Source organism: Balaenoptera borealis, assembly GCF_965194805.1.
Source record: "Balaenoptera borealis genome assembly, chromosome: 13".
Taxonomy (NCBI): Eukaryota; Metazoa; Chordata; class Mammalia; order Artiodactyla; family Balaenopteridae; genus Balaenoptera; species Balaenoptera borealis.
In genome coordinates, this window is record NC_138870.1 from 8,097,093 (window position 1) to 8,119,354 (window position 22,262).

Below are 22,262 nucleotides of genomic sequence, written 5' to 3' on the forward strand. Positions count from 1 at the left end.
TTTGTGGAGAGAGAGAAATTGAAGATGCAAAACAAACAAACAAATAAACCAAAGGGTAAATGTATCCTCTATTGGGCCTTTTCCTAGAGGAGTAGGTGATGTTTGAAAATCTAAGCAGAGACATTAGCTTTGAAAACAGGGAGCGTTCAGCACATTTTCAAAAGATACAGAGAAGGGGGTCCATGTGGAGAAATTGAAGAATCACATTGCATCTCAATTTCCAGTGAAGTGGGAGAAGTATTCAAAAGTATAAGACTAGAAATTATTGACATTGAAAACTGTGGGCTTTAGATAAGAATTACCTAAGGATGAAACATAAGGGAGCTCCAGAGGGCCAGCCTTGGCTGGATGACAGGTGTTTGTTTTGAAGTAAATCTAAGTGGTTACAACACCTGACAGCGTAGGACGTTCTTAAACGTTTTTGTGCCATAGGTCCCTTTAGCTGGCAGTTGAAGCCAATGAACTCCTTCTCAGAAAAAGGTTTATATGCCTAAGATACAATAGTTAGAATTTTAAAAGAAATCAATTAAATCCTGAAATACATTTATAGAAATATTTTAAAAATGAATGTGTGGGGCTTCCCTGGTGGCGCAGTGGTTGAGAATCTGCCTGCCAATGCAGGGGACACGGGTTCGAGCCCTGGTCTGGGAAGATCCCACATGCCGCGGAGCAACTAGGCCCGTGAGCCACAATTGCTGAGCCTGAACGTCTGGAGCCTGTGCTCCGCAACAAGAGAGGCCGCGATAGTGAAGAGGCCCGCGCACCACGATGAAGAGTGGCCCCCGCTTGCCGCAACTAGAGAAAGCCCTCGCACAGAAACGAAGACCCAACAGAGCCATAAATAAATAAATAAATTAATTAATTAATTAATTAATTTAAAAAAAAAGAATGTGTGTATAGTAATGCATATGATGTTTTATTCATGCAACAAATAACAAGATCTAAAGAAGGGACTATACCATCAATTCAAAGTAGTTCGAGCATAAATGTTATTTTAAGCTATTTGCAACAACTTAATATATGAACATACCTATGATTTTTATTGGTAACAGTGTCATAGGCCCTTACAATATTATTGGGATTTGTTGCCTATATTCATAATTGAAAGAAATGCTAAATGTCACTTAGAGTTTCGTGAAGATAAAGATGTGATTCTTATTCCCATCCAAGATTATAGACCTTCTAAATTCTATTCAGGATCCCTTGGGGACCTGCAATATGAAGATAAGAACCTCTGGCCATAAATGAGGAGTGAGAGAAACAAATCCTCCCAAATGGCAGAGTTTAAGTATGGCTGAGAATTTCCTGCCCTTGTTTTGTATATGTGGATATACATACAACATTTGACATGTTACATCACACAGGTGGAGGTGACTCACATCTCTCTGTCCCCATCTAGGTTTCTTCCTTTACTCTGAGAGCCTTTCCCAAGCCTGCTCCCGCCTACAGAAGCTCCTCTCCTTTAACCTGTCTGCGATTAAAGATGAGGAGCAGTTAACAATGGCCCAGCTGGGCCTGGACTTGGGGCCCAACACTTACTATAACCTGGGACCAGAACTGGAATTGGCTCTGTCCCTGGTCCAGGAGCCACACGTGCGGGGCCAGGCCACCCCAAAGACAGGTAAACTGTTCGCACTGCAGTCAGTACCGTGGCCTCAAGGTGTCCTTCACTTCAATCTGTTGGATGTGGCTAAGAGGAATAATTGCCCCCAAAAGATCTTAGGTTTGTTCCTAGAGATACTGGTCAAAGGAGGTAGAGCCTCTGGGGTGAATTTTCAGCTTGAGGACACCTGCGCCAGACTGAGACGTTCTCTTCACGCTTCCCTGTTGGTGGTCACCCTCAACCCTGAGCAGTGCCCCCCTCCTACCCGCAAAAGGAGAGCAGCCATCCCTGCCTCTAAGGCTTCTTGCAAGAACCTCTGCCATCGTCATCAGCTGTTCATCAACTTCCGGGACCTGGGTTGGCACAAGTGGATCATCGCCCCCAAGGGTTTCATGGCAAATTACTGCCATGGAGATTGTCCTTTCTCACTGACCACCTCCCTCAACAGCTCCAATTATGCTTTCATGCAAGCGCTGATGCACGCCATTGACCCAGCAGTTCCCCAGGCTGTCTGCATTCCCACCAAGCTGTCCCCCATCTCCATGCTCTATCAGGACAACGATGACAATGTCATTCTACGGCATTATGAAAACATGGTAGTTGATGAGTGCGGGTGTGGCTAGACTGTCAGCAATAGAACAGAAGGGGTGTTCTCGGGGTAAATGTTCTAATAAAACTATCTGGCTTATGACCTTTGGCTCTGAATTGTCAGTATATTTATGTTTACAATTTGTCTTCTTGGAAAATCCATCGTGATTAATGATGTCCCAAGTTACACTTACATACACACACACACACACACAGCCTTAATGATCTTAGTTAATTTTCTGCATTACGCTCATGGGAGTATATTAGATTCTAGATAGAAGGAAACAGTCATTTATTGATCGCCTATTATGGGCAGGCATTATTCTGTGTGTTCCTTATAAATATATTTCACTGGTCTTTGAGGTAAACATTATTATTTATGTTTCATAGATAAAGAAGCTGAGATTCAGAGCAGCTAAATACCCAATTTTTCTAAAGTCATCTACTTTGTGAATTCCCTGGCGGTCCAGTGGTTAGGACTCAGCACTTTCACCACCGAGGCCCAGGTTCAATCCATAGTTGGGGAACTAAGATCCCACAAGCAGCACGGCACAACTGCAGAAAAATAAATAGAATAGAATAAAGTTTAAAAAAATAAAATAAAATCAACTTTCCTTGCCAGACCTCAATATGCTATGCTAACAGTGTTACTTAAAAAAATATATATATACATATATATATATAGGGACTTCCCTGGTGGTAAGACTCCGCACTCCCAATGCAGGGGGCCTGGGTTCGATCCCTGGTCAGGGAACTAGATCCAGCATGCCGCAACTAAAGATCCCGTGCACCCAAATAAATAAATAAATGAACTTAAAAAATATATATATATATAAAATAATGTAGAAAAATATGTCAAAAGAGTACTTGAAATCTATATTGATATCTATATTTCCTTCTGGTCTTTTATGAATATTATATATGATTCCTATAGCTAAGATCAGAGCGTACATATAATTTTGTATCTTCTTGTATTCACTTATGGAAATTTTTTTCAAATCACCAACATCTACATAGTTAATTTAATGACTGTATTATATACAATTATTTAGATACATATTTTACATAAAAGAATGTTTATCATTGGACATTGTGTTATTTGCAATTTTCATGGTGGAATAGTGTTATGACTGTTCACAAATCATTCTCCACATTTTGTCCCCATCTCCTTAGAAAAATTTCAGACATGAAATTACAGGGTTAAAAGTATAAGTTGACTCTTCTATAATTAATAGAAGACATATATTAAATAAAATATATTGATCTTAAAACAAATATGCATAATTATGGGGTAAAATGCAAAATTCACATGGACTTCAAATGTAAAACTCTAGAGTTGGTAGGATACTTTGGGTTATATCAGGAAGTATGAGGTCACTTACTTCTCTTGTTTGGAGAATTGAAGAGGAAAAGTCTGTGAATCACTGCTTTATTTAGTCGTTTCTTTAATTCCGATTGTCAGTACCTTAAATCAACCTCACCATTCTTACCTGTATTATTGCTATCATTTTTAACCTGATCTTTTGTTTTTATTTAAAAATTTTAAAATGTAGATTATTATAATTTAACTATATTACAAATATATGCAAAAACGCCTGCATAACCCTCCCAGTCTCTTTTCCCATCCTCCTAATGAAACCACCATCCTGAGTTTGGTGTCCACCTTTCCCATTCATTTCTTTATAATTTTACTACATATATTTGGATCCATAGACATTATAAAGTGTTGCTTCACAAATATGTAAACTTTATAGAAACAATATTGCAGTGTATTTTTCTAATCCTTTTTTTCTCTTAATTTATTATTTCAGAAATTCTTATAGGTTGATACGGGTATGAATATAACTGATTTTTTTCATAGCTGGATAGTAATCCATTACATGCATATTACACAACTGGTTTATCCATTATGCTGTTATTGGACACTAAGGACATTCACACAGACTGTTAACAATCATTTCTGTAGAGTGGATACAAAATCTCTTGGCAATCTATTTGTCTAGGACTTTGGTGTAGGGCAGCCGTGAATATACACAATTTGTAAGGACAATGGAGAAGAAACTACAGAGATTGTAACAACTCTAAATGCACATCTTGAACACAAACAGAAGTAATCTTTTTTTTTTTTAATTTTATTTATTTATTTTTGGCTGCGTTGGTCTTCATTGCCGCGAGTGGGCGGGCTTTCTCTAGTTGTGGTGAGCGGGGGCTACTCTTCCTTGCGGTGCATGGGCTTCTCATTGCAGTGGCTTCTCTTGTTGCGGAGCACAGGCTCTAGGTGCACAGGCTTCAGTAGTTGCAGCATGCAGGCTCAGTAGTTGTGGCTCGCGGGCTCTAAAGTGCAGGCTCAGTAGCTGTGGCACACGGGCTTAGTTGCTCCGCGGCATGTGGGATCTTCCCGGACAAGGGCTTGAACCCGTGTCTGCTGCATTGGCAGGTGGATTCTTAACCACTGCACCACCAGGGAAGTCCCAAAAGTGATCTTTAAAATGCACTCAGGGACTTCGCTGGCAGTCCAGTGGTTAAGACTTGGTGTTCCCCCTGCAGGGGGCATGGGTTCGATCCCTGGTTAGGGAATTAAGATCCTGCATAAGCGCAGCGCTGCCAAAAAAAAAAAAACGCACTCAGCTTGTCAAGCGTGTCATTGGAATGAGAAACACTGTTCTGATGGTATCAGTGAGAAGATGACTTTGGACAAACCATCATTCAGAACAAGTTAGTGGAACAATCGGGACAAAGCCAACAGTAGTAACCAACATGTTTACAAAGCACTTTCAGATTATATTTGTTTAAGAGCTAAGAAATTAATGGAACAGAAGAAAGATCCATGGTTGTTTTGCTTTGCCACTGCGGTCCCAGCTGTATCCTCTGTTTTGAGAAGCCAGGATTTTTGGATGTACCCTCAGACCTGAACAAGGAAGTCTGATTAGCATAAGCAAAAGTCATAAAAATTTCACATGTAAACCAGTTATCAGTGTGTGAGTTTATGATAAGATGCCAAGGGAAGAGGGCCAGCCAGCATACTGGGTTTCATTAAAAATAAAAGTGCACAAGTAGTCATCCGAATGTGTATTAGGAAATTAGAGGAAGGGAGTTAGTTGAAATCTAAATGGCAAGATTCATGAACCTCCAGATCCAGATACTAGAGGAATTCTAGTCATTTCAGACCATGCCGCTCCTATTAATATACTTCAATAAGGAATCCAACAATATGCTTGGTTGAATTCTGGCTTTCTTATTTGTAATATTCCATGCCAGGTCTATTTTCTTGAGTATGTAAGCTGCTCATATTGATTGGGGTGATCCCAAATCATGTTGGTCAAACATTACAAATCATCCTGTTGGGCAGATTATTTCTGAAGTAAATCTCTAGTTTTACTTTTATTATTTATTGTCTATTATATGCCAATTACTGTACTAGGTCTTGGGAAATAAAGATAGATGGTCACTTTCACCATAGTGCTTAAAATCTAGCTTATTTGGCTATAAATTATTCAAATATCTATAAGTGAAAAATTAGCATACACCCCAATATGTGAATATTTAATTATTCAAATTATAATAATTAATGACTATGTTACTATATTGAATATTAAGTGGAAATTAGCATATACCACAATATATGAATACTTAATTATTCAAATTATATTAATTAACTACTATATTACTATATGGTACTTTAAAAGTTTTAAACAGAAGTTCTAATGCTTTCTTCCCTCATCTCAGTGTCTCAGGGATAGAAGTTCTAATATTTTCTTTCCCCCACCCAGATGTTTCAAGGTGTATGTCCCCCAGGCTGCATGTACCTCACTTTTGATACTACTTTTTTTTTGGCCACGCCTCGGCTTTCAGGATCTCAGCTCCCCAACCAGGGATTGAACCCGGGGCACCGCAATGAAAGCCTGAATCCTAACCACTAGGCCACCAGGGAACTCTCTACTTTTTTTTTTTTTTTTTTTTTTTTTGACTGAGTACGACATTGACTATGATAATCCTGTTCTGACACCAGCCTGATGATGATCAACCTTTCTTTCATGACCTTTCTTACCTTAAAACTTGAGTTCTTTGGGTTAATTACTGAAATTGCAATAATGTATCACCAACCTGACTGACCACAATTCCTGAGGCTGCTTTGCTAAATTTACTTCTGAATTGAACTGAATTGTTACTGACAGTTTCCTGAGTTGAAGAAATAGATTTTGATTTGGGGGGGGGGTGTGTGTCTGTTACTGACAGATTTCCTGAGTTGAAGAAATAGATTTTGATTTGGGGGGGGGGTGGTGTGTGTCTGTTACTCACAGATTTCCTGAGTTGAAGAAATAGATTTTGATTTGGGGGGGGGTGGTGTCTGTGTTTAATACCTTCATGTTATTTTTTTAAATTATTAAAAAGAGAGTGGCTATTTCCTTCTGCTAGTAGTTCTGCTGTTGGCAGTTTTATTCACTCCTGAGTTAATCAAGTTATCTCCTGATGTCACACATGAAACTAGAGAGAAACATGCATTACTGGCCTCCTGGCTTTGTTGCCATATTATCCTACTTCTTTTTAGAATCTTAAATGTCCAGTTAGATTGGTCTATAAATAGGCATGTGCAGGTGAATGTTTTAACTCACTTTGACTTGCTTTTCAGATGACCTGTTTGGTTTCTGCTTAGTTTTATCATTGCACCTGGTATTTTTCTCTTTTGAACACTCCCCTTTACACTCCCCTCTTTGTAAGCATTCTTCATCCCAAAGAGAAGGTCACAGTTCAATAACCTCGAGAATCACAGAAGCCCATCACGAGACCACCTGATGCCAGCCTTGATGGTCTTCAGATGATCTCTGGATGGAAAAGAATGCAGACCCTGAACATACCCTGATCTTTATCAACCACTCTGCTCCTTGAACCATTACTCCTCACTGCCCCCTCCAAGGAAGACACACAGTCTTGAGGGCATTAAGCCCACTGTGGCCCCCTTTGCCTGGCAAAGCAATAAAGCTATTTTTTTCTGCTTCACCCAAAACTCGGTCTCGGAGATTCAATTTGATCCCAGTGTACAGAGTCTGGGTTTAGGCAACAAATTTGGTGGCTCATATGGGGGAAAAACTCAGGGACGGCCCCACTGGGGTCCCTTGGCTCGGCTCGATCGGAAGCTCTGAGGTTCATGCCAGCCTCTTATACAGAGCGGAGGGTTGGAGGACTCCTTAAAAGGCCAGATCGCCTGGGACCTGTTGTTTGGAAAGGTCGAGCCCGGGTTATACCCAGCCCACCATGCTGGCAGTCAGAACAACAAGGCGGGAGTGGAGGGAGAAATGGGGTCGCCCTAGCATCTGCCAAGGCCACCTTCGCCTCAAGTACACTCCCTTCTTCCTCCTCCCACCAGCCTGAACTTCTTACTCCGAGGAATTATTTTGGGGAAGAAGGAAAACTACATTTGGAACGTTGCAACACCTTGGCCAGCATTAGGGTAAGTCCCCCAGCTTGCACTCCGAGGCCCCTTTGACCTTGTCTGTTTGGGGAACTCCTGGTTCCCATTGGGGGGATTCCCCATTTCAGGAATCCCATTTGGAAGGCGCCTCTTGGACTAAAGTCACGGGCTTAGTGGGACTTGGAAGCCAATTTGAGCTTAGTGGGCCTTGGAAGTCAATTTGAGCTTTGTGCTGTTTGGTTTTGTTGTTCTGGTTTGAGGCTCCCGTTTGCTGGTGAGGATTCTGATTTGCTTTTGGTCTGTGCCCGCATGAATGTTTTTCTGACTGAATAAGGGAAGCACTTCTTTGATTCCATCCAACAGCCCCCTGGGGAAAATTCTGGCAGACTGGTGGACCTATAGTTATAAACCTATGACTAAAAAAAGAATCATATTTTATTGTAATTCTGTTTGGCCAATGTACATTCTTGAAAGTGAGTAGAGGTGGCCTTTGTATAGTAGGCTAAATTCTTGTATCATTCTCCAGCTAGAATCATTTTGTCACAGGAATGGAAGGCAAGGGAGATCCCGTATGTTCAAGCAATTATGCAATTACATAATAAAGAAAGTGAGGGACTTCCCTGGCGGTCCAGTGATTAGGATTCTGCGCTTCCACTGCAGGGGGCACAGGTTCCATTCCTGGTTGGGGAACTAAGATTCCACATGCCACGAGGCACGGAAAAAAGAAAAACAAACAAACAAACAAAAAGTGAGCAGCCAGGTAGTAGACTGATGGTACAAAGAGAAAAGAAAAGATCTCTTCCTCCAATGGTGGAGGATTCCAGGATTCCAAATGAAAAGTTGGATGAAGATTTTACAATGCTGGCTGTTATGAATCCATGTAGCCCTAATTTTGCCCAGCACCACCTGCTCCTCCCTTGTTGATGGAGGCACCCGGGGCACCTCCACCGCCACCTCCATCACTGCAAGCACCACTTAGTAACCTATCTGTGCCCATCTGTAACAGGGAAGAGCAAAATCTATTTCTTTTACCTTTGCTTTTTGTTGCTTTTGTTATTATAATCACTAAAAGGATGCTGTCTATAGCTGTAAGCATACGTAATGGCCTGCCACAGGGAACCCTGCCCCTCTGCCTGAATGTGAAACTAAAGTACCTTGGAGATTGGTTCAAGATGGCAGAGTAGAAGGACATGCTTTCACTCCCTCTTGCAAGAGCACTGGAATCACAACTAACTGCTGAACAATCATTGACAGGAGGACACTGAAACTCACCAAAAAAGATACCCCACATCCAAAGACAAAGGAGAAGCCACAATGAGATGGTAGGAGGGGCACAATCACAATAAAATCAAATCCTATAACTGCTGGGTGGGTGACTCACAAACTGGAGAACACTTATACCACAGAAGTCCACCCACTGCAGTGAAGGTTCTGAGCCCCACGTCAGGCTTCACAACCTAGGGGTCTGGCAATGGGAGGAGGAATTCCTAGAGAATCAGATTTTGAAGGCTAGCGAGATTTGACTGCAGGAATTCGACAGGACTGGGGGAAACAGAGACTCCATTCTTGGAGAGCACACACAGAGTAGTGTGCACATCAGGACCGAGGGGAAGGAGCAGTGACCCCATAGGAGACTGAACCAGACCTACCTGCTAATGTTGGAGGGTCTCCTGCAGAGATGGGGGTGGCTGTGGCTCACCATGGTGACAAGGAAACTGGCAGCAGAAGTTCTGGGAAGTACTCCTTGGCGTGAGCCCTCCCAGAGTCCGCTATTAGCCCCACCAAAGAGCCCAGTAGGCTCCAGTACTGGGTTGCCTCAGGCCAAACAACCAACAGGGAGGGAACCCATCCCCACCCATCAGCAGACAAGGGGATTAAAGTTTTACTGAGCTCTGCCCACCAGAGCAACACCCAGCTCTACCCACCACCAGTCCCTTCCATCAGGAAGCTTGCACAAGCCTCTTAGATAGCCTCATCCACCAGAGGGCAGACAGCAGAAGCAAGAAGAACTATAATTCTTCACCCTGTAGAAGGAAAACCACATTCACAGAAAGATAGACAAAATGAAAAGCCAGAGGACTTTGTACCAGATGAAGGAACAAGATAAAACCCCAGAAAAACAACTAAATGAAGTGGAGATAGGCCTTCCAGAAAAAGAATTCAGAATAATGGTAGTGAAGATGATCCAGGACCTCAGAAAAAGAATGGAGGCAAAGATCGAGAAGATGCAAGAAATGTTTAACAAAGACCTAGAAGAATTAAAGAACAAACAAACAGAGATGATCAATACAATAACTGAAATGAAAACTACACTAGAAGGAATCAATAGCAAAATAACTGAGGCAGAAGAATGGATAAGTGACCTGGAAGACAGAATGGTGGAATTCACTGCCGTGGAACAAAATAAAGAAAAAAGAATGAAAAGAAATGAAGACAGCCTAAGAGACCGCTGGGACAACGTTAAACGCAACAACATTCGCATTATAGGGGTCCTAGAAGGAGAAGAGAGAGAGAAAGGACCTAAAAAAATATTTGAAGAGATTATAGTCAAAAACTTCCCTAACATGCGAAAGGAAATAGCCACCCAAGTCCAGGAAGCACAGAGAGTCCCAGGCAGGATAAACCCAAGGAGAAACACGCCAAGACACATAGTAATCAAACTGACAAAAATTAAAGACAAATTATTGAAAGCAAAAGGGAAAAATGACAAATAACAAACAAGGGAGCTCCCATAAGGTTAACAGCTGATTTCTCAGCAGAAACTCTAAAAGCCAGAAGTGAGTGGCATGGTATATTTAAAGTGATGAAAGGGAAGAACCTACAACCAAGATTATTCTACCCGGCAAGGATCTCATTCCAATTTGAAAGAGAAATCAAAAGCTTTACAGACAAACAAAAGCTAATAGAATTCAGCACCACTAAACCAGCTCTACAACAATGCTAAAGGAACTTCTCTAAGTGGTAAACACAAGAGAAGAAAAGGACCTATAAAAATAAACCCATAGCAATTAAGAAAATGGTAATAGGAACATACATATCGATAATTACCTTAAACGTGAATGGATTAAATGCTCCAACCAAAAGACACAGGCTCGCTGAATGGATACGAAAACAAGGCCCATATATATGCTGTCTACAAGAGACCCACTTCAGACCTAGGGACACATACAGACTGACAGTGAGGGGATGGAAAAAGATATTCCATGCAAATGGAAATGAAAAGAAAGCTGGAGTAGCAATACTCATATCAAATAAAATAGACTTTAAAACAAAGAACATTACAAGAGACAAGGAAGGACACTACATAATGATCAAGGGATCAATCCAAGAAGAAGATATAACAATTATAAATATACATGTACCCAACATAGGAGCATCTCAATACATAAGGCAACTGCTAATAGCTATAAAAGAGGAAATTGACAGTAACACAATGATAGTGGGGGACTTTAACACCTCACTTACACCAATGGACAGATCATCCAGACAGAAAACTAATAAGAAAACACAAGCTTTAAATGACACAATAGACTAGATAGATTTAATTGATACTGATAGGACATTCCATCCAAAAACAGCAGATTACACTTTCTTCTCAAGTGCACACGGAACATTCTCCAAGATAGATCACATCTTGGGTCACAGATCAAGCCTCAGTAAATTTAAGAAAATTGAAATCATGTCAAGAATCTTTTCCGACCACAACATTATGAGATTAGAAATCAGTTACAGGGAAAAAACGTAAAAAACACAAACACATCTAGGCTAAACAATACGTTATTAAATAACCAAGAGATCACTGAAGAAATCAAAGAGGAAATCAAAAACTACCTAGAGACAAATGACAATGAAAACACGACGATCCAAAACCTATGGGATGCAGCAAAAGCAGTTCTAAGAGGGAAGTTTATAGCAATACAAGCCTACCTCAAGAAACAAGAAAAATCTCAAATAAACAATCTAACCTTACACCTAAAGGAACTAGAGAAAGAAGAACAAACAAAACCCAAAGTTAGTAGAAGGAAAGAAATCATAAAGATCAGAGCAGAAATAAATGAAATAGAAACAAAGAAAACATTAGCAAAGATCAATAAAACTAAAAGCTGGTTCTTTGAGAAGATAAACAAAATTGATAAACCTTTAGCCAGACTCATCAGAAAAAGAGGGATAGGACTCAAATCAATAAAATTAGAAATGAAAAAGAAGTTACAACAGACACCGCAGAAATACAAAGCATCCTAAGAGACTACTACAAGCAACTCTATGCCAAGAAAATGGACAACCTGGAAGAAATGGACAAATTCTTAGAAAGGTATAACCTTCCAAGACTGAACCAGGAAGAAATAGAAAATATGAACAGACCAATCACAAGTATTGAAATTGAAACTGTGATTAAAAATCTTCCAACAGGGCTTCCCTGGTGGCACAGTGGTTAAGAATCCACCTGCCAATGCAAGGGACACGGGTTTGAGCCCTGGTCCGGGAAGATCCCACATGCTGCAGAGCATTGAAGCCTGTGCGCCACAACTACTGAGCCTGCACTTGAGAGCCCACGAGCCATAGCTACTGAAGGCTGCACGCCTAGAGCCCGTGATCCGCAACAAGAGAAGCCAGCACAGTGAGAAGCCCGCTCACTGCAACGAAGAGTAGCCCCTGCTCTCTGCAACTAGAGAAAGCCCGTGCACAGCAACAAAGACCCAACACAGCCAAAAATAAATAAATAAATAAATAAATAAAAAACAACTTAAACCCCCCTCTGGCTTATCCAGCTCCCCCACTGGCTGAACAGGCTGCACCGGCAGTTGTTCCAACTGCCCTCAGCATGCCAACATATTCACTCCTTTCACGGCTTCCTGTTTCCCCTACCCATGGGGAGAGAATAGAATTTTCTCTGTTAACCCCTGGGGCACAGGGATCTGGTTTAGTATCACCATCTAAGACCCAACAGGGTACCCAATTTGGACCGGAAGCCACTTCTGCAACAGTGCAATTTCCCTTGTGCCTAGGAGGCCTTAATGCAAATGGCCAGCCAGCTGGGTTCCTGTGGATGTGCAATCCATTCTCTACTTTGGATTTGCTTAACTGGAAAAACCATAACCCTGTTTACCAAGAGGACCCCCTCCGTGTGACTGAACCTTTCACCTCCATATTTGCCACTCACCATCCCACTTGGGTGGACATTCACACTCTTAAGAATATAATGCTTACTGGGGATGAAAGGAGGATGGTCATTGACAAAGCTAGAGAGGAAGCACACCAGCTCCACCTAGTGGATCCAAATGGAACTCCAGAAGCAAATCTGTCAGTCCCTATTGCTAGCTAACTGGGATCCTAATAGTGGGGGCATGCCACTTCTAGAACATTATAGGAGGTGTGTCTAAGTGGGTCTTCAAAAGGGGGTACCTAGACAAAAGAGGTTAAACAAGATTCAGGAGATAAAACAAAAACCAAATGAGGATGCAACAGAGTTCCTAGAAAGGATTTATCAAGCTTATAGGCACTACACGGATGCAGACCCTGAGGCCCCTGAGAATGTAAGGATGATAAATATGACTTTCATTGGGCAAAATGCCCCAGATATAAGGAAAAAATTACAGAAGTTAGATGGTGCATTTGGAATGAACCCTTCTCAATTACTAGATGTTGCTTTTAAAGTATTCAACAACAGGGAACAACGACAGAAGCAAGAAGATGCAAAATGGAATGCACCTTTTCTGGCAGCAGCATTAAACTCCCAGAAGGTGAGTAACCTAAAAGAAGCCACCACTGGGGAAGGAACAATGTGCTTACTGCAAGGAGGAGGGGCATTGGAAAAGAGATTGCCCTAGACTAAAGAAAAAGAAAGAAAATAATAAAAAGGAGACAGGAGCCACTCATATGGTAGAAAGAGAGGAACACTGACATTGAATGAAGAGGCCCAAAGACTCCCTTGGACTTGAGGCATCCAATTCTAAAATCCCCACAAGAGCCCTGAGTAACATTGACAGTGGGGAACAAGTTGATTGACTTTCTAATAGATATGGGTGCCACATATTCTGGAAGGACCTTGGAAAAAGAAATGTCCTAAATTAAAGATGGAATGCCCCAAAAAACAGAGGGACCCTCCAGTGGAGGTTATGGTCACCAGGAAGGAAAGTTCTGAAGAAGAATATAGTGACTGATGGGACCCGGGGCTTCTCGCCATGCTGGTGGCTCCAATGGCTATAGCCCCACAGGAGCCCCGGGTACAATTAACAGTGGAGAATCAACTAGCAGATTTTTTGGCAGGTACAGGAGCAAACTGCTCGGTTCTAAATTGTAAACTGGCCTCTTTGAGCAAGTCCACAGTGTCAGTAGTGGGACTTTCGGGACAAACTCAGCAACGTCCTCTGCTCCAGCCCCTGGAGTGCAAAATAGGAGAAGAGAAATTGAAACATAATTTCCTGTACATATCGGACTGTCTAATCTCTCTTTTAGGAAGAGACTTGGGCAAAGTAAATGTGCGAATAACATTTTCACCTGAGAAACAACTTTTGCGTTTAGAAGTGCCACTGGAAAATGCCCTAAGGCTCCAACAGTCCTCGAACAGCCAGGAGAGAAAGAAGCTGAGCCTATTCCAGAAAGGATCCAGGAAAAAGTGAGTAAGGCTGTCTGGGCTAACAGGGCACCCAGATGGGCCGGATTCACTGCCCCGATTCCTATCATTGTAAAGACAGGAGTGACTTGTCCAAGGAAAAAACAATATCCTCTTAAAAAGGAAACTATACAGGGACTTTCCTGGTGGTCTAGTGGTTAAGACTCCACGCTCCCAGTGCAGGGGATATGGGTTCAATCCCTGATCGGGGAACAAACATCCCCCATTGTATGGCCAAAAAAAAAAAAAAAAAAGGAAGCCACATAAGGAATCCAGCCAGTTCTAGACCGGTTTTTGAAGTACGGACTAATCAGACCTTGCAGATTTCCTTATAACACTCCTATTTTGCCAGTTTAAAAGCCTCACAAAATGAATACTGATTTGTTCATGATTTATGAGCAATAAATGAAATCATTCAAGACATTCATCCCACAGTTCCAAACCCATATACCGTACTCACCACCATACCTGGAAATTATGAATATTTTACTGTATGAAACTTGAAAGACACCCTTTTCTATATTCCAGTAGAACAAAAAATCACAATTGTTGTTTGCTTTTGAATGGCAAGACCCAAATTCTTTTTTTTTTTTTTTTTTTTTTTTGGCTGTGCCACGTGGCTTGCAGGATCTTAATTCCCCAACCAGGGATTGAACCCATGCCCCCTGCAGTGGAAGCGTGGAGTCCTAACCACTGGACTGACGGGGAGTTCCCAAGACCCAAAGTCTAAAGCAATGAGTCAATACTGCTGGACTGTACGGCCACAATATTTAAAAATTCCCCTCCTCTCTTCAATGAGATTTTGACTAAAGATTCGTTGGGGGTACATCTAGACCAAGGAATTCTCCAACAGTACATGGATGACTTTCTGATAGCCAGTCTGGATGAAAATTATTGCCCTTCTAATACCACCACTGTGTTAAGCAATTTAGCATGGCACGGTTACAAAGGATAACAGAAAAAGGCCCAGATTTGCAAACATCAGGTGACTTACTTGGGCTTCCAGTTACAGAAGGGAACTCCGAGCTTAATGGCAAATTGAAAACAAGCCATTTTTAACTTAAAAAATTCCTGAAAATTAAAGACAACTTTGTAGATTTTGGGGGATGGCAGGATTCTGCTGTATTTGGATTCCTAAATTTGGACTCATTGCAAAACCCTTACATAATGCTTTACAGGGCACAGATTCTGAGCCATTGGTATGGACTGGCGATTGCCAAAAGGCTTATGAAATGCTCAAAAATAAACTTATGACAGATCCAGCATTGGGCCTCCCAGACGTAACAATAGGAGTTTAAATTATATGTACATGAAGGGCAAGGAGTAGCCCTGGGAGTCCTCAACCAAAATGCTTGGGGACACCCCAAGACCTGTAGCCTACTTGTCCAAACAATTGGATAACACAGCTTCAGGCTGGCCCCCCTGCTTGCAAGCAGTAGTGGCAACATGTGATTTGCTCAAAGAAGCAGAAAAATGTACCCTGGGCCAACCCATAACAATATGTGTGCCACATCAGGTCTTGGTACTTCTAGAACAAAAAGGGGGATGAGGTATTGGCTGACTGCAGGAAGGATGGGAAAATACCAGGCCATCCTCCTCGTAGATGACTCACATGTTCCTATACAAACAGTCAGTTCTTTGAATCCTGCCACTTTACTGCCCACTCCTTTGGAGGAGGAAGTTACCCTTGATTGTCCAGAAGTGCAAGAGACTATACTCTAGCTGCCTCGACGTCTCAGACGGTCCTTTAGAAGAGGTTGATTGGGACTTATTTACTGAGGGCAGCAGCTTTGTGAATAACACAGATGAGTGGGATGTGCAGCAGGTAATAGAAGCAGCTGCCTTACCCCCGGCACCTCTGCCCAGAAAGCAGAATTAATAGCCTTAACACGAGCATTACATTTATCAGAAGGAAAAAGGGCAAATAGCTACACAGATCCAAATATGCATTTATGGTAGTACGAGCCCATGGGGCTAGATGGAAGGAGAAGGGTTTATTAACCTCAAACAACAAGGACATTAAACATGCCTCAGAAATCGTAACCCTTATAAAGGCAGTGACTGATCCAGAAGCCACTGCTATTATGCCCTGCCTGGGTCATCAGAAATTGACCTCCTTTGGGAATTCCCTGGCAGTACAGGGGTTAGGGCTCTGCGTTCTCACTGCTAAGGGCCTGGATTTGATCCCTGGTTGGGGAACTAAAATCCTACAAGCTGCCCAGCGTGGCCAAAATCAATCAATCAATCAATCAACCTCCTTCATCGCTCGAGGCAATCAGGCTGCTGCTAAGGCAGCAGAACAGGCAGCCCTAAGTGAATCATTTATTGGGGCTCTACTGCCCCAGTTGCATCTAACCCAGTAGAAACCCCAATATATACCCAAGGATGATAAGAGAGCTGTTGATTGGTTTTTTTTTGTTTTTTTTGTTTGTGTTTAAAGGGTTGAGGTTTTTTTAAAAATTATATTTTATTTTTGGCTGTGTTGGATCTTCGTTGCTGCGCATGGGCTTTTGTCTACTTGCGGCGAGCGGGGGCTACTCTTCGTTGTGGTGCGTGGGCTTCTCATTGCGGTGGCTTCTCTTGTTGTGGAGCACGGGCTCTAGGCGCGCGGGCTTCAGTAGTTGTGGCTCGCGGGCTCTAGAGCGTAGGCTCAGTAGCTGTGGTGCACGGGCTTAGTTGCTCCACGGCATGTGGGATCTTCCTGGACCAGGGATCAAACCCATGTCCCCTGCATTGGCAGGTAGATTCTTTTTTTTAATTTATTTATTTATTTTTGGCTGTGTTGGGTCTTCGTTTCTGTGTGAGGGCTTTCTCTAGTTGCGGCAAGCGGGGGCCACTCTTCATCACGGTGCGCGGGCCTCTCACTGTCGTGGCCTCTCCCGTTGCGGAGCACAGGCTCCAGACGCGCAGGCTCAGTAGTTGTGGCTCACGGGCTTAGTTGCTCCGCGGCATGTGGGATCTTCCCAGACCAGGGCTCGAACCCGTGTCCCCTGCATTGGCAGGCAGATTCTTAACCACTGCGCCACCAGGGAAGCCCGGCAGGTAGATTCTTAACCACTGCAACACCAGGGAAGTCCCTCGATTGAGGTTTTGATACCCTAGATCCGACCAAACAATGGAAAGTGAGGTCACATGGACTGGTCTTGCTGCCTTCCACCCTCGTCTGGCCAATAATAAAACATCTACATGATAGCACCCACTATGGATGAGACGCCCTAATGAACTTTATCCAACCTTGCCTCCCAGGACCCAATCTACAACAAACTATACAGAGTGTGAAACGAAGCTGCCCCATTTGTGTAAAGAACCCCAAAGTCAATAAACAAGGACTACTAACAAGAACACATGTTGGAGAACACCCCTGTGATGACTGGCAGATTGATTTTACACAGATGCCAAAGACAACCGGTAATATTTAATGTTGTTGCTTTTTGTTGACACCTTTTCAGGTTGGGTAGAGGCCTTCCCAACCAGAATGGAAAAAACATTAGAAGTGACAAAAACTCTTCTTAAGGACATCATCCCCAGATATGGCCTTCCCTCTATTATGCAGAGTGACAACAGATCTGCCTTCATTGCAGAAGTGACACAAACAGTGAGTAAAGTTTTGGGCATCAGATGGGAACTTCACTCAGCATGGAGACCACAGTCTATGGGAAAGACAGAGAAGATGAACCACACCTTGAAGAAAACCATTGCCAAGCTATGCCAAGAGACTCATCTAAAATGTGACAAGGTCCTGCCTATTTCTCTCCTCCATAAATGAGTGGCCCCTAGAAGCACGCTTGGATTAAGCTGTAATGAAATTATATATGGGAGAACATTCTCAGCTCCTAAGAGAATGGAAAGAGAGACATTCCTAACACAAGAGACAAAGGTTAGGGGCTTCCTTGGTGGTCCAGTGGTGAAGAATTCACCTTCCAATGCAGGGGACACGGGTTCAATCCCTGGTCGGGGAACTAAGATCCCACATGCCACGGAGCAACTAAGCCCATGCACCACAACTACTAAGCCTGCGCTCTAGAGCCCGTGAGCCACAACTACTGAGCCCGTGTGCCACAACTACTGAAGCCCATGCGTCTAGAGCCCGTGCTCTGCAACAAGAGAAGCCACCACAAGGAGAAGCCCAAGCACCACAATGAAGAGTAGCCCTGGCTGTCTGCAACTAGAGAAAGCCCATGTGCATCAATGAAGACCCAATGCAGCCAAAAATAAAATAAATAAATTTATAAACAAAACAAAAAAACCAAAATCCACATCAAGTACTAGAAGGTTTTAACCACATTTGGGATGGTTTATTCTGGTTGACCACAGAATATGACACCTTTATGCTGGGAGCAGAGAAATCATACCTTTCATCATTGGACAAATTCCACCCAATATATGGGATGGACCCCCACTGATTATTATAAAAGTCTTATAATTTTAAAGAGTAGTGATTAGTTTGGCACAGATTAGATTAGGAGACCAGGCCTGTATTGAAGAGCCCCAAATGGAACCTGTTGGGTCTGTGGGACCCATCTTTGGCCTTCGTTTCCACCCGGATGGAATGGTAGATTCACTCTAGGGTTCCCTTGGGCACAAGGACATCAATATAAAATTTTACAAAAGGCAAAAATGGCTAACCTTCCTTACCTTTGTACTAGGTAGACTAGATCAGTTTTTTTGGTGTGATTATTTACTCAATTTCTTTGTCCTAAACGTTGGTCTTGAAAGTGTGGCTCTCCACATAGAGGTACTAGCCAAAATTACAAAGCAAGCCCTTAATGACAGCCAACAGAGCTTGACTTTGTTAAACTCTGAGGACTCATTAATGTGAAAAGCTGTGCTTCAGAACCAGATGGCCCTAAATATCTTGACTGCCTCACAGAGGGGAACTTGTGCCCTAATTCATACTGAATGTTGTATAATACTTTTATACCCGATGAGTCAGGAAACATAACAACGCTTCTTAATGACATGAAATCTCCCATCCAGACAGTAGATAATTCAGATGCTTATGCCTGTGAAGTTGCTTCCCGAGTCTCCAATTAGTTTTCAAACTTGTTTTCCTGGATCCCACAGGGCTATCCAATCTATTTTCTCAGGAGTTTTCCAGTTCTTACTTTGTTTTGATGGTTGCAATGGGAATATATGTTCTAGCTAGAATCATGACTTGTTGCCTGTGCTATTTCTGCAAAACCACCACCAGGGCTCTTGTCAAACCGCCTGCCAGTTGGCATGAGAATGTTCATTCCTTCCATAAGAAAAACCCCTTCTTGCCGTGCCTGCCCCCGTCCCCGCCCTCCTCTTCCCCCGCCGCCCCTCACCCGCCCAGCTTCAGCAAGAAACGGCCAGATGAGATCGATGCCCACTTGCCTTTTTCCACTGAAATGGAAGGAATAAATTAACAGTGGGGTTTTTGTTCCAGCTAAATTTATAAAAACTAGTTAAAATAGCCTCCATCAAGCTCTGATCTGTTTTAACCTCACTTCGACTTGCTTTTCGGAAGACTGTTTTTGTTGTTGTTTCTGCTTTGTTGTATCATTGCACCTGGTATTTTTCTCTTTTGAACACTCCCCTTTACACTCCCCTCTCTGTAAGCATTCTTCATCCCAGAGAGAAGGTCACAGCTCGATAACCTCGAAAACCACAGAAGCCCATCACGAGACCACCTGATGCCTGCTTTGATGGTCTTCAGATGATCTCTGGATGGAAAAATATGTAGGGCCTGCATGTACTCTTTCCTTATCTACCACCCTGCTCCTTGAACCATTACTATAAGATTCCTCACTACCCCCTCCAATGGGGACACACAGTCTTGAGGGCATTAGCCCGCTGTGGCCCCCTTTGCGTGGCAAAGCAGTAAACCTGTTCTTTTCTGCTTCACCCAGAACTCTGTCTCTGAGATTCAATTCACTGCCGGTGTACAGAGGCCAGATTTCGGCAACAATGAAACATCCCCAAATCAGGTCAGTCCTAAATTTTCTTTTAAAATGAGAAAATACGGCATAAATATCAGGACATCAAGTGTTGTTCATGGGTTATTTCCTTAGCACTTTATTTTCTACTCAAGACAATATCAAGCACTTCAACTATTATCACAAAGTTTCTTTTTTTTTACTTTTTTTTTTTTGACCGCACCATGCGGCGTGTGGGATGTGGGATCTTAGTTCCTTGACCAGGGATTGAACCCGTGCTCCCTGCATTAGAAGCATGGAGTCTTAACCACTGGACCGCAAGGGAAGTCCCTTTTTTAAAAATTTTATTGAAGTATAGTTGATTTACAATGTTGTGTTAATTTTGGCTGTACAGCAAAGTGACTGAGTTATACATATACATATTCTTTTTTCACAAAGGTTTCTGTGCTTTGCTTGTGAGTGGAGCACTCAGAGTGCACGTCTGAGATCTGAATCTGTTAATTTTTGAGAAGTGTTTGACTGAAAATAGGCATTTGCTTTCGTTAAAAAGGCTAGGGAAAAAAAGAGCTAGGATCTGTTGCTTTTATCACCTTTTCTGGGCAGAATTGATCGGCAATGATTGCATGCAATCATAAATACATTCCCTAATTTTAAGTGGGCTTTAAAAGCAGATAGTCTGCTCTCACTCTTGTTTGTTTGTTTAACTGTTTGCTTGACAACATTAAACAGCAAGCTGGTATGACTATTTTGGACAAAAATGTATCACAAAATTTGTAACCATAACCTTTGCTGTGTCCCAATCATGTAAATTTATCTTTCTGAGAAAGATGCACACAGATCTTAGAGAAAAGTATTTAAGATTGATTGTTTTAGCCACAATCTGTTATTTTTGTCCTTAAACCCTGTCCTTCAACAATAATAATAAAATCAATAGCTATTTTGAAAGGAAGACTGTACCTACCACAGGTATAAACAGAATGCAAATGGAATATGAGAGGCGGATTGAATCCCTCTAAATTACAGAAGTGGGGCTGCATTGATATCGGTCGTCACAGATAGTAGGAAATTGATGGATGAAGAGGGGGTTTGCAGTTAGGGAATTTTAGTTTAGAGGAGAAGGTAGAGCGAAGGAAGAAATAGATGGCAGAAATTGAGAAGGGCTTGAAGAGTTAGAAAATTACGTACTGGCGGTTGGCTCTGCTAATTGTATTGCTTTTCTGCCCTCTGTTGATAAAAACAGGGAAGAGCAAATTTATTAAACCATATACGGTTCCTTGTGTCTAGAGGATCGAGGGTCTTATTGAGAACCTGGTAAAACATATAGACTCTCCCGCAGAAAATAATACACATGAACACACAATATTTTGCATATAACTTCCGTTGCTTCAAGGAATCCTTGCCATCAAACTGTGGGATTGTGAAGAACACATTTCTCTTGAGCCAGGTATTTTTCCCCTTTGTTGGTCTCTGTTTATGACCCTGTGTGTATGAGTACACATGAACTCTTTTGTAATATTCAGTTCCTTTTAAGGGACCTATTTCTCACATTGTCAATTTCTTTCCATCCTCCTATCTCTGTGGTGGGTTTATTATTATAAATGCCCCTTCAACTACTAAGACCCAATTTTGCTCATGTCAATTCCTTGTGCTAATGAATTCTCTCTAGCCCCAGGCAAGACAATCCCCTGACTTTCCTTGGAACACTTTTGCTTTGGTTTGGTTTGCCTTACTTCAGTTAACTTTTTTGTTATGTCTTAAAAAAAAAATGGAGATATAATTCACACACCATACAATTCACCATTTTAAAGCATAAAATTCAGTGGTTTTTAAAATTATATTCACAAGATGTACAACCATCACCACTATCTAACTCCAAAACATTTTTATTGCCCCCCAAATAAACCCCATATCCATTAGCAGACACCCTCCAAGTCTTCTCCCCCAGCCCACTCCCCATTCTCTGGCAATGCTAATTTACTTTCTATCTCTATGGATTTGCCTATGCTGGAAATTTCATATAAATGGAATCATACACTATGTGGCCTTTTGTGACTGAGTTCTTTCACTGAGGATAATGTCTTCAAATTTCATCTATGCTTTAGCGTGTATCAGTACTTCATCCTTTTTATAGCTGAATACTATCCCATT

General features: G+C 42.1%; 1 protein-coding gene across 5 annotated transcripts in view; it reads left to right on the top strand.

Annotated features, from left to right (window-relative positions):
• GDF3 (growth differentiation factor 3) overlaps positions 1-4,495 on the top strand; it is a 148,900-nt gene extending 144,405 nt beyond the window's left edge. For all 5 annotated transcript variants that reach the window (XM_082349231.1, XM_082349227.1, XM_082349229.1 and 2 more), the window contains one exon: positions 1,400-4,495. In XM_082349231.1, coding sequence (XP_082205357.1) covers positions 1,400-2,226 — 827 coding nt within the window. In that variant the 3' untranslated portion in view covers positions 2,227-4,495. The remainder of the gene's footprint in view (positions 1-1,399) is intronic.
• Positions 4,496-22,262: the final 17,767 nt, after the last annotated feature.